General features: G+C 38.2%; 1 protein-coding gene and 1 long non-coding RNA gene across 2 annotated transcripts in view; one reads left to right on the top strand and one right to left on the bottom strand.

The window, feature by feature from the left end:
• Positions 1 to 7,260: 7,260 nt before the first annotated feature.
• The window catches only part of man1a2 (mannosidase, alpha, class 1A, member 2), a 93,030-nt gene continuing 87,612 nt past the window's right edge, over positions 7,261 to 12,678 (bottom strand). Inside the window, exons 13-14 of the mRNA XM_058786583.1 lie at positions 10,097 to 10,212; positions 7,261 to 9,747 (exon numbers count right to left, since the gene is read on the bottom strand). Of these exons, the coding sequence (XP_058642566.1) occupies positions 9,615 to 9,747; positions 10,097 to 10,212 (249 nt within the window). The 3' untranslated portion in view covers positions 7,261 to 9,614. The remainder of the gene's footprint in view (positions 9,748 to 10,096; positions 10,213 to 12,678) is intronic.
• Positions 10,142 to 12,326, top strand: LOC131546743 (uncharacterized). The gene is made up of 2 exons (XR_009272774.1): positions 10,142 to 10,239; positions 12,053 to 12,326. It is a non-coding gene; the product is annotated as an uncharacterized LOC131546743 (long non-coding RNA).

Here is a 12,678-nt window from a genome sequence, read left to right as displayed (position 1 = left end):
TCTTATTTTCGTCAGCTTCGAAACAAAATAATTTGCTAATGCTTGATAATGATTAGGCTACACGTGTTAAAACAAAATATAGGCTTCTATTTTTAATTTGATGGTAAAATAAAAGGCCAAATTTGTGGTTTAGGAGAAAGAGAGGTGTTGTAACTTAAAAGCATCTGTGCTTTTCTCTTGAAATTCTGCTGGATAGCTTTCGTTTGCACTATATGTTGAAGTGTTGAAATATGTAGTCAGGTAGACAGGTTATACTGTAGAAATATTCACATACAGTGATTTTACATATTTTTTAGCCTAAGGCTAACCCGACCCTTATCATCACACAAAACTGTTCATATCAGTAGGCCTACATCAGTAAAGTACAAGCAAAACAGTTCATGAGCCTTTAATATTGTGAGAACCTCTCATAAAATCATTCTGAACATGGATTCACTATATTTGTGAGGACATTTTTTTTTTTTTTTTTTTTTATTTGGCCCTTACAAACATACCCTCCACACAAATGCTCTTTTGTCTTTCATAACTGTGAGAAAAACAGACACAAAGTAATATTTGTTTCGGAAAAGCTGGATCTACAAGAAACTCAAATAATCATTATAGACACTGAGTGGTCCATAAAGAATGAGCCGCGTTGATGTGTCAGTGAAATAGTGGACGGTGGGTTTGAGGGAGTAAAACACAGCCTAGTAAGTGGGTTTAAAAGCACATCTGGGGAAACCCTACAGGAAAGCAGCACTACATCAGCACTGATGCTGCGGAGTACATCAACGGACCTTGTGCAGCCTCCAGTGGAAATACGAGGGAGGGATATTCCGGTTTGTCTGCTTCCTTCTGAATCTTTTCTTAGCAATGATGTGGGTATAAATTACATCAGAAAGCGAAACAGGAAATGATTGCTCAGTCGCATGCGAGGAAACTCCAGTTTTGTGTGCTGGGTCTGAATGACAATGAATCTGTGAATGGCCTAGACAAGAGAAAGAGAGAATGAGACAGCAACAGAGAGAGAATTAGAAACTAGATCTGAGGGACTGTCCTAACAGTTTTGTGTTAATCTAACATGACGTCAATGGTGAGGACGTGCAGATAATTATATGAGATAAGAAAAAATCACATACGAGATGCTATTCCCTGAGCCACTGACATTTATGATGAGAGCGTCATTCCCACGCTGATTCATACACACAGCGATCAACATTAAAGATTGGTATAGGGAATAATGGCACCATATCTTACCCATTCAATTAAATTTCCAGTCCTGACAGCAAAGTAAAATTTTATCTTAGCTAAGCTTTAAGCTTTTATGTCAAATGAGGGCTTTTCATTACGTTCTTTTTTCCAATCCATAATTATGCATGAGCCTCGAGTAAACAGGATGATGCATTTGCATATTAAAATGAAGATGAAGCATGAAAGTCGTGCTACGTAAGAGAATAGAAGTGATTTATTTCAGTAGCCTATGTACAAAACTAAAAGCATCTGGGTTATTACTGCCCAAACTGGTTAGTAAACATTTTCTCAGTTGGATTTTTTTTTAACAACTTTTTTAACAAAACCACAGGAGAAAGAGAAACTGCAAAAGCAGGAGGCAGAGGTCATGAGTCAGACAATGATAGTCATACCTAATACTAGTAATAGTTTTAATACATTCAATCCAGAAGACCTGAACCATGATCTGCCAATCCTTTGATGGATTCGTTCTTCATCAATCAAGAACAGCCTTTGAGAAATATCTAACAATACATGAAGTCTTATGAGGCTAAGCAAGCATTTTCTTTCACAGATGGATTTAATAGAATAAATAAACTTCACAGAGAGCGCTGAATCGAGTAGAAATTAAGCAGTGTTTTGTTCAAAGGTGAATGCCATTTAGCTTGTGAGGAGTGGCAATGCCACCTGCTGCAGCTGGGCTCAGCGCCAAGTGGAAATGACTCACTGTCCGAGCTACGGATGGTTAACTGGTGGCCATTAACACATTAAACACACTGAAGGATGCTCGCACACGCACATACAGGCCATTAACACATTAAACACTCCACTACGTTTGCGGATGTCCACACAATTGTTTTTTCCCCTGTCTATCAGTCCGGTGACTCACGGTGACATTCATAATCCTCTCCTTCCCGTGACATCAGCAACCTCTGGAATCTATTGATTAAAATTCAGAGCTCCTGAAAAACAAAAACACGATGCAGAGGGTCTCATGCGTCCTCAGGAGAGGGGTCTGGCTAATACCAAAGGGACGGAGCACTAGCTCTCAACTGCTGGAAAAATTCATCTGTCAGCGGGTAGAAGCTACAGTAGCTAAAGGGAAAGTTCACTCGAAAATGAAAATACTGTGATCATTTACTCAATCCAAACCTGTATGACTTCATTTCTTCTGCAGAACACAAAAGATTTTTTGAAGAATGATGTTGACTGTTTAGTTTTGGTGCACATTGACTTCCAATGTTTAGAGGGGGGAAAAAGACTGACATTTCCAAAGAAGAAAAAAAAAGTCAAACAGGTTTGGAACTACTAGAAGACGAGTAAATTTGTAATTTGGAAAAATTGTTTCTATCAATCAGGTAGATGGTTCAAAGACATGCCATTCATTTTTTTTAAGTGTTAATTTATTCAAAAATATATTAAAATGCAATTAATAAGATGAAATTTCTTTGAAAAAATAAAACTTAACTCTCTGGTTTATCCACCAATCCAAGGCCATGTGGCTTGGAAACAAAACACACACACACTCGTTGGTATTTGTGATTTACGGGGACTCTCCACAGGTATAATGGTTTTTATACTGTACAAACCGTATGTGCTATTGCCCTACACCAACCCTACACCTAAACCCACACCTTAAAGGAAACTTTGTGCATTTTTAGATTTAAAAAACAAACACAATTTAGTATGTTTTTTAAGCCTTTTGAATTGCGGGGACATAGGCAGTGTCCTCATAAACCACCTTCAAATCCATACCCATGTCATTAAACAAATTTGTTTCCCTGTAAACCACAAATACCATTATTATGTATTATGAATTAATAATTCAACACATATACTTTACAAATTTTTATTAAATTTCATTAAATCAAATGTTGCACCAAATTTTGGTACTGTGCTGGGTCGCACTTGTCCAATTTAAAACTGGATGCTGAAGCAAATCCAGTTTAGTACTATTATACACTATACACTTTAAGACTGATGAGCTTTATACCAAAAAGGTCAAATCAGGCATAATAACCAACATCATCTTAGGTAGCTCATCATTCAAAAATAATATTGGCACATGATAAATATGGCTGTGACCATGTTGGAATTTGAGTTTTCATGTGTGTTTTATGCCATGAAACATCACACCCAGGGGAGAAAATATTTGTGAAGATACTAAATGACATGCAACATAGCGTCCCATTCAATTGGACATCTTACCCCAGCACAGTATTTGCTTTAAGAAATAAGATCCTTTGTTTTCACAGTTCTGTTTTGCAGACCAGAACACAAACAGCCACTCCAGCAGGCAGGCACAGGAGTATGTAACTAACCAACAGGATGATGTACCAATGACAGTTTCTGTTATTCTTAAAAATATATAATTATTTTTCAGTAAGGGGTATGTAAAGGTAAGAGTACTGCATATTGAATGAAGTTTTGTGTATTCTTGTGACTTTGGACAGACTTTTGGTCACTTACCTGAAGTATACTCGCAAAACCGGCAGGGAGTGTAGGAACGAAACAGAAACCATTGGCCCTAATCTAAGTCAGTGTATTATCAGAATGATTCTGAAAGTTGTATATCAAGTTAGAAATATGCAGTGTTGGGTAAGTTACTAAAAAAAAAAAAAAAAAGAAGTAATTCACTACAAATGACTAATTACTTCTTTAAAATTGTAGTTTGATTACATTACTGATTACCGCATTTAAAAAGTAATCAGATTACCAATTACTTTTCAAGTTATCAAATCTAAAAAAAAAATACACTACAAAGAGAAACTCATAGTTCTTTTATTAATTTCATATTGACTGAAAAAAAAATAAGTAGGCCTATTATCTGTATACACTGATTCACTCCCAATATCAACAAAACTTTTCTTTTTTTTTTTTTTTTGGTTTTGTAAAATAAAGAAAACAAATAGGGTGCTATAATGCCAGACTAAAATATGTCATTGCATCTAAATGTTGTAGGACTCTCATTTTAGCTGCATTCTCCGATGATTTATAAAAGGGCATACTGACGCGCAAAAAAATGATTTTTACTACTACTTTTTTAACACTGCATTTGTAACTTAAGTAACTTAACTTTATTGACATAAGTAACTGTAATCAAATTACATAAATTTAAAATGTAACTCAGTTTACTGCATTACCAGAAAAAGTAATTAGATTACAGTAACGCGTTACTGAGTAACGCATTATACCCAACTCTGAAAATATGACATTCAGTTGCTTAAAATAACTGGTGCTCCATATGCTCTTCTGAAAGTCAAATCTCTCATGAGCCACTGGAGCTCTCAGTACACCCTCTCTCTGTGTGTGCGTAATCGTTTGGCTATCAGAAGCTGCCAACTGACCTACCTGGTTCACAGTGACCTTGGTGGGTTTTTTCTTTTTTTTTTTTGCTCCACACACTTGCAACATGCCAGTCTCTCCAGCTTATCGTTCACTGCTTTCTACTGAGCAGCAGTTGACTTTGTAGCCTAAATTGACCCTAAACTAGGAACCTTAATCTGAAACCCAAAAGTACTCTTTGGATCATTCTCATATCATGCTGGAGAACATGATCATCAGGTTTTGCACTTGTGAAGTTCATGCAAACTCAAAAATGTTGCATTAAATTAGAAAAATGTAAAATACAAACACTTCCACAAGCGGTCTCAGAGTTTTGGACCCAACTGTATGCATGGAAGGAGAAATCCTTCATCGTTCAGCATCTGTTCAGCAGATGATACGGCAGGGTCACATTGAGTCACTAGGGTTGTTAAAAGAGGGCAAATGACACCCGGCTTATGACCTCTGCCTCCAGATTTTGCCATCCATCCATCCTGTCCTGTCACATGTGGTCAGTCCAGACAGCTCAATGACATAAGACAGCTTTATATATACAGTGGGGCAAAAAAGTATTTAGTCAGCCAACAATTGTGCAAGTTCTCCCACTTAAAAAGATGAGAGAGGCCTGTAATTTTCATCATAGGTATACCTCAACTATGAGAGACAAAATGAGAAAAAAAAAAAATCCAGAAAAACACATTGTAGGATTTTTAAAGAATTTATTTGCAAATTATGGTGGAAAATAAGTATTTGGTCAATAACAAAATTTCATCTCAATACTTTGTTGGCAATGACAGAGGTCAAACGTTTTCTGTAAGTCTTCACAAGGTTTTCACACACTGTTGCTGGTATTTTGGCCCATTCCTCCATGCAGATCTCCTCTAGAGCAGTAATGTTTTGGGGCTGTCGCTGGGTAACACGGACTTTCAAATCCCTCCAAAGATTTTCGATGGTGTTGAGATATGGAGACTGGCTAGGCTACTCCAGGACCTTGAAATGCTTCTTACGAAGCCACTCCTTCGTTGCCCGGGCGGTGTGTTTGGGATCATTGTCATGCTGAAAGACCCAGCCATGTTTCATCTTCAATGCCCTTGCTGATGGAAGGAGGTTTTCACTCAAAATCTCACGATACATGGCCCCGTTCATTCTTTCGTTTACACGGATCAGTCGTCCTGGTCCCTTTGCAGAAAAACAGCCCCAAAGCATGATGTTTCCACCCCCATGCTTCACAGTAGGTAAAGTAGGTACAGTAGCATTCTTTCTCCTCCAAACATGACAAGTTGAGTTTTTACCAAAAAGTTCTATTTTGGTTTCATCTGACCATATGATCATCCAAATGCTCTCTAGCAAACTTCAGACGGGCCCGGACATGTACTGGCTTAAGCAGGGGGACACGTCTGGCACTGCAGGATTTGAGTCCCTGGCAGCGCAGTGTGTTACTGATGGTAGCCTTTGTTACTTTGGTCCCAGCTCTCTGCAGGTCATTCACTAGGTCCCCCCGTGTGGTTCTGGGATTTTGCTCACAGTTCTTGTGATCATTTTGACCCCACGGGTGAGATCTTCGTGGAGCCCCAGATCGAGGGAGATTATCAGTGGTCTTGTATGTCTTCCATTTTCTAATAATTGCTCCCACAGTTGACTTCTTCACACCAAGCTGCTTACCTATTGCAGATTCAGTCTTCCCAGCCTGGTGCAGGTCTACAATTTTGTTTCTGGTGTCCTTTGACAGCTCTTTGGTCTTGGCCATGGTGGAGTTTGGAGTTGGACTGTTTGAGGTTGTAGACAGGTGTCTTTTATACTGATAACGAGTTCAAACAGATGCCATTAATACAGGTAACGAGTGGAGGACAGAGGAGCCTCTTAAAGAAGAAGTTACAGGTCTGTGAGAGCCAGAAATCTTGCTTGTTTGTAGGTGACCAAATACTTATTTTACCGAGGAATTTACCAATTAATTCTTTAAAAATCCTACAATGTGATTTTCTGGATTATTTTTTCTCATTTTGTTTCTCATAGTTGAGGTATACCTATGATGAAAATTACAGGCCTCTCTCATCTTTTTAAGTGGGAGAACTTGCACAATTGGTGGCTGACTAAATACTTTTTTGCCCCACTGTATATATATATATATAAAAAAAAAGGATAGCCCTCATTTTTGCCCTCAAGTCTGCTGCTGCTAAAGAAAGAAAATAAGAAGCTCACACGTGTGAATGACTGTTTGCAATGGTGATGACGTGAATACTGAGAACAGGGGTAATGTGCCAGGACCAGTTCACCATGACCTATAATATCAATGTGTGCTGCCAAGAGCAAAGCAGCATGAAGGCCTTAAAACAAACAGAAAGCCTCTATCATTAATATTATTACTGAAATAACTGAAATGTCCATGCTGTTGCTAGATTCCATCTATATATAGGCTGTGCTAAGAATAAATGCACAAGGTCACCAGTGCTTTAGACCAGCGACTTTCCAGGATGTTTTCACTCATTCATGATTGTGGATAAAGATTTAAAAACATGTATTTTAAGATATCCCAGTGTATTTCCATATGCCAAACATCAATATAACATAGGCTATAATTAACATAAGCTGCACATGAGACTAAATCTCATTTGAAATTTTCAGTAGTCATTACTCCAGTCTTCAGAATCACATGATCCTTCAGAAATCATTCTAAGATGCTGATTTGGTGCTCAAGAAACATTTATCAGTGTTGAAAAAGTTTTGCTGCTTTATTTATTTGTAGCATTCAAGTAAGGTATTTAAGCAAAAACATATTACCAACCTCAAACTTCTGAACAATAGAGAATACATTTTAAATGTACAAATGTCTTAAAATTCCTATGGTTTGAATGTGGCTCATTGAAAGATTCAACTCTTTGAGCCCTATGTGAACATCAAGGAAATTATATTGACTAAAGAAACTTCTATGGCTTTCTCTGAAATTTAAGAATTGTTATCATCTTGAAATTCCAAATTCTCTGATATCTGTAGGTCTTCCATAACTGTGGGAAACTATAAGACTGAACTAGGAAATCCACTGCAAGTCTTTTGTATGAATTAGTAAGTAAGAAAAGACCTCTGACAATAAAAGCTTGTTTTGTTTTATCCCGTTCACTTTTTGTAACATCTTTATTGAATTTATGTGGCATTTTAAACATATTTACAATTATTGTTTTTTTTTTTGTTCGGTAAAAATACAAATACAGAACACAGCTTTGTCAAAACCCACCCAGCAACAACAAGGAAGAGTGTTGTTGGCCTGGGCTTCACTCACCATTAAGTCAAAGTCTTGTTACTGGGAGAAAAGAAAATAAATGACATACAGGAGCAGCCGGACACCACTGCTGCCATCTAGAGGGGAGGAGAGGACACATATCTCTCACACTCGGATGAGAGCTTTAGAGAATGAGGAACTGAAATGACAGGATATAAAGTGATCGATGGCACCCAGCATCCCATCAATGATGCTCGAGTCTTTTTGACAGACTGATTCTCAGTTTCTTCATTAACCAAGATGAGAAAATTAGCTTTTCCTTTCCTGGTCGATTACATGAAATCTTCTGTGGATGTGCCATTTTACACACTTGAAGATAAAAACCAAACAAAAACAAACTTGAGTCTGAGCGCATAAGGCTGAGCACATCTTCCAAAGAGACTGAATCAATATTCATCAAAGGTCAATTAAACCAAAAAATAAATAAATAAAAACAAACAAAATACTTCAATATGATTGGCTGCAGGTTGTGTTTAATCATCTGATATCAGAAATCTGTCTGCCACCACCGTGTTTCAGAAAACATGTTCAGGGTGTTTACAGCCCAGGACTGAATAAGTCATGTTAAAACTCACATGAAAAATTCAGATATGCATTTGACTAACGAAAACACATCCAGACTGAAATGATGAAAAGCATTCAGGAGTATTCCCAACAACATACATCATGGGCTTAGTTGTTATGCAATGGTATTTAAAATCCTTGCACTGTTTTTTGTGTTTTATTTACTCTGGGTTTCTTGTAAAGGGCACAGTGTATTTATGAACTCTAAAACCCATATATATATATATATATATATATATATATATATATAAAAACTCTACCTTGTTGGCTAAGATTAGTGGTAAATCTTGGCTGCTGAAAGAATCTGGTCTGGACTAACAGAGCGGCACCATCAACAAATGAAAACAAATGGTGACTGCCGTGAGCATTAGCATCTTCAGCACTGTGACTTCTCTCCACAAGTTACAGTTCCTTCAAGTGTTGATTCATTGTGATGCAAAACCAAATGCCAGCCCATCCTTCTTTCAGAATGCAGTATGAATGACATTCTGGGCATTCACAATGGATGGAAAAAAAGATGGGAATGGAAAGACGCAGAAAGCGCAGATTTCTGGAATGACGGTGGTGACTATGTCACAGGCAGCAGCTGTTCGATAGCAGCATGTGTCCCTTTTACCGCTAACCTTAACAAAGAGACATCGGAGAGACTGTCTGAAGAGAAATCCTGGAGAAAGATCACAGGAGGTCACATCCAACATCTGCCATCTCCAGAAGCCCAGCTCAGAGAGTGAAAGGCTCTGAAGGCGGTCTGGTCTGAAAACCATATATCCATCATTTTGATTTAGTGCTGAGCTGATGATATGAAATGCCATCAAATTAGAGAAAGAGAGGAAAAAAAAAAAAAGATTAAAAAAAGAAAGAAAAAAAAAAAAGAACGAACTTGTTAAAATCCTTCTCCAGTGAGAAACGCACATCCATTTCAGAAGGTCTTTTAGTCCGCTAATGTGTGTACAGTGTGTGCGGATGTGTCGGACCAGTGGCCACAAGAGAGAGACACACATGATCAATCCGGCAGTCTGTCCTTCAGAGAATATATGAGAGAGACATAGATAAAGAGAGTTGGGTCTGTTCCGGTCCCCTCCGTTCACTGCAGTCCCATGATTCACAGTTCAGGAGGAGACAGTGGTTGGTGGGTACAGTTCTCTCCTCTCCTTTGCACTGGCAGCTGCTGTCTTTCACAAGGAGGGAAGCGTTTAGAAAAGGGGCGAGCGAGGGGGGAGAGCGCCCCCCCGGTGAGTCCGCTCTACCGCTGGGTCTCGCTGCCAGGCAGGGTGATGTTGCCCAGGTGCAGGACGGGCAGAGGATGGGCCTCCGTGTTGAACACCCAGTTCTCAAGAGGCAGCAGCTCGTCGCTGGAGAAAAGTAGATAGAGATACCTACAGAAGCACACACAAGGATCATACAATTAACTTGATGCTGATAGCAAACTGGGTCACGGATCTGATGTATCCGATTCAAACACATTTGGCAATGAGGAACTGCAGTGTTTCAATGAAACCTGCAGGTGGCAGTAATGACCGGCTGTCTTTCCACTCCTATTTCCTTTGCAAATTCCACTTTGTTTAGCTAATAGTCACTGCTTTTCACAGTGCTAGCCTTATGCTGCATAGTTACCTTGACCATTATTACATTAATAGAAAATAACAACATGTACTGGCACAATGAACTGAAACCGTTTGTGCTACACAGGTTCAGCGTTGTATTGTTAAATTTAATGATTTTTACTTGAGCGTTTCAGCCAGGAAGAAGCTTTGCTGGACATCATCGTAGGTGGGGTTGGAGGAGTAGACGTCTTTAACACCAGAGAATCCTCCGCTTACTCGGCAGTATTTATCTATAGCCTGCAGAAAATGTGGAAAAAGTCTGGGGTCAGTAAGAGCCTTTTTCTTCTTTTTTTTTTTTTGAAAGAAATGAATACTTATTCAGCAACGATGCATAAAATATATTAAGCAGCACAACTGTTTTCAGCATTGATGATAATTAGAAATGTTTAGCAAATCAGCATATTAGCATGATTTCTGAATGATCATGTGACACTGAAGACTGGAGTATTGACTGCTTTTCTACCACAGAAAAAAAATTACATTTTAAAATATATTCAAAGAGAAAACAGTTATTTTCAATTGTAATAATATTTCATAATATTAATGTTTTTACTGTATTATTTCACTGTATATTTTTAAAAAACATAAAAAATACCAACCCCCAAACCTTTGAACAGTGGAGTATACTGTGTGTATACCCCCCCCACCCCCTTTCTTGCAAATTTGTGAAAAATGGTGAAGGTGAAAGATGATAATCCTGGCACCTTAGGTGAACTTTTGACGTTAAAGGTTGTTGAAAGATACTTGAGTCATGACTATGTCTTTGATTTGAATTATGCACATATCTTACAAAAGCAAGGGCCAGACTATTGTTCTTAAATTTGATTAAACCATGTAATGTCTTCTTGCAATATCTTGCAGTTTCTAATAAAATTACCATCCAACTGGTGAGTAACTCAGGCTAGCTCAGTTCCAGATGTACTATTTCCTGTACTTTAGCTTAGAAAGATTGCCTATACGGTATGTGCTATATCTAGTAAAACCCTGTCCTAATCACCACTTTATGATTGCAAATCAAATCAATGCATTACTGTGTACTCACAGTAATGACAAGCCAAAAATAGAATATATACGAAGCCGCTCTATTTTTCTGGCTCTGTTCTCCAAGAACCAATAATGGTCCATTAGTGCTGTTCCAGCCTCTGCAGGCAGGAGTGATGCAAGCCATCTGTGCCAGGAAAACATGGCATGATGTGCTCACCTACATGGAGCAGATCTGCCTGAAACAGCTGCTACACTGAGGACTCACCTCACATGGTTATAACGCAACAGCAGCTGGCCTGATCCAGCCTCCTATTAACCCATTCAATAGAGATTCACTCAAGACTTTCAGCTTCATTTCCTCTATTTTCCATTTAGATTGCCTTTGGATCATCTAACATCTTTAAAAACACTGATTTAACTACACTGTTGAGTATAATCTTTAGCAAATCTCAAAATGAATATCCATAATGTTATAATGCCTAAATGTACTTGTAGCATTTAAAACAACGGACTTTACTAGTTTTTTTTTTAGGGTTTTATTGTTTTGTTTTTTATATAAACCTTAGATGCCCAAACTTCAAAAATCAAACTTAATTGAGGGCTGAAAAATCTTTTAATCAAATTGATAAAATGACGATAGCTAATTCTGCATGAATTTTAATGTCATTCCTAGACATAATTACATTATTTCCCATTATATGTGCATGCTATAGCAGTTCAAATAATCAAAGTCATCAAGCCGAAAAAAAACCAAAAAACAACTGAAGACATTCACCTTCAACTGACAATTTTACTTCACATGAGATATGGTAGAACTGGTGAGAAAATCTTAACTAATCCTGCAGATGAGAGTGGACGCCAAACAGATAAACACAATACCATTTATCTACACAAAGAACAGCGATAGAAATGCAAAGAGAAGATACGGTGAGACCCTGAGATTCTGGAAAGAAAGAGGTGCACAGAGAGAGCTGGAGACAGAAAATGATAAAATTAGAAAGAAAAAAAAAGGAAAAAAGAGCTGATAACAACGAAGGAACTTCTGTGACTGGGAACAAGTGAGCTTTATTCTGCTCTCTTTCTCTTTTTGCAGAAATGGGAAGAATGAAAACGAGGGAGGGAAGGAGAGAAAGAGCTCAGGCACCCAGTGGCTCATCAAAAGAAGCCCAATTGCAGTGAAACAGTACTGTACCGGCAGAACAATGACACCCAATAAGAGAAAAAACAAATGACGCTCCATTCTCAAGAGCACTTTGAAATTGTTCTAGAAACACAAACACATTCCCTAAAAAACAGTCCAGGTCTGGCCGGAATAAGAGTGACATGAAAATAAAGGGAAGCATAAATCAAAAAAAAAAAAAAAATAAGAGAGGAGTAAACAGATACGGATAAAGAGGTACAGGACTACTACGAGCAGCAAAAAGATGCGACCGATAGAGCGACTGGGACTACAGATGGATATCAAAGTGATGAGATATGGGTTTAGATATGAAGAACATCCTGTGCCGTACACACCGTCTGACCTTATTCTGTCTCTGATATCTGGCTGAACTCTGATGGCTGGAGATACCAGCCCTGTGAGAAGCGAGTCAAACTTCTGTTTGTGTTGCTCGTGCCCTAGCTTTGTGCTGGTGATTTTTGCCAAGGCAAAAAAAAGTTCTATCATGACAACTCTCAGAGGGTTTGGCATGGTAATGTACATGACAATGTTAATGTGTT

The sequence above is a fragment of the Onychostoma macrolepis genome, chromosome 09 (genome assembly GCF_012432095.1).
Source record: "Onychostoma macrolepis isolate SWU-2019 chromosome 09, ASM1243209v1, whole genome shotgun sequence".
Lineage (NCBI taxonomy): Eukaryota > Metazoa > Chordata > Actinopteri > Cypriniformes > Cyprinidae > Onychostoma > Onychostoma macrolepis.
The sequence above is the reverse complement of the archived record's forward strand: the minus strand, read 5'-3'. Positions and strand labels throughout refer to the sequence as shown.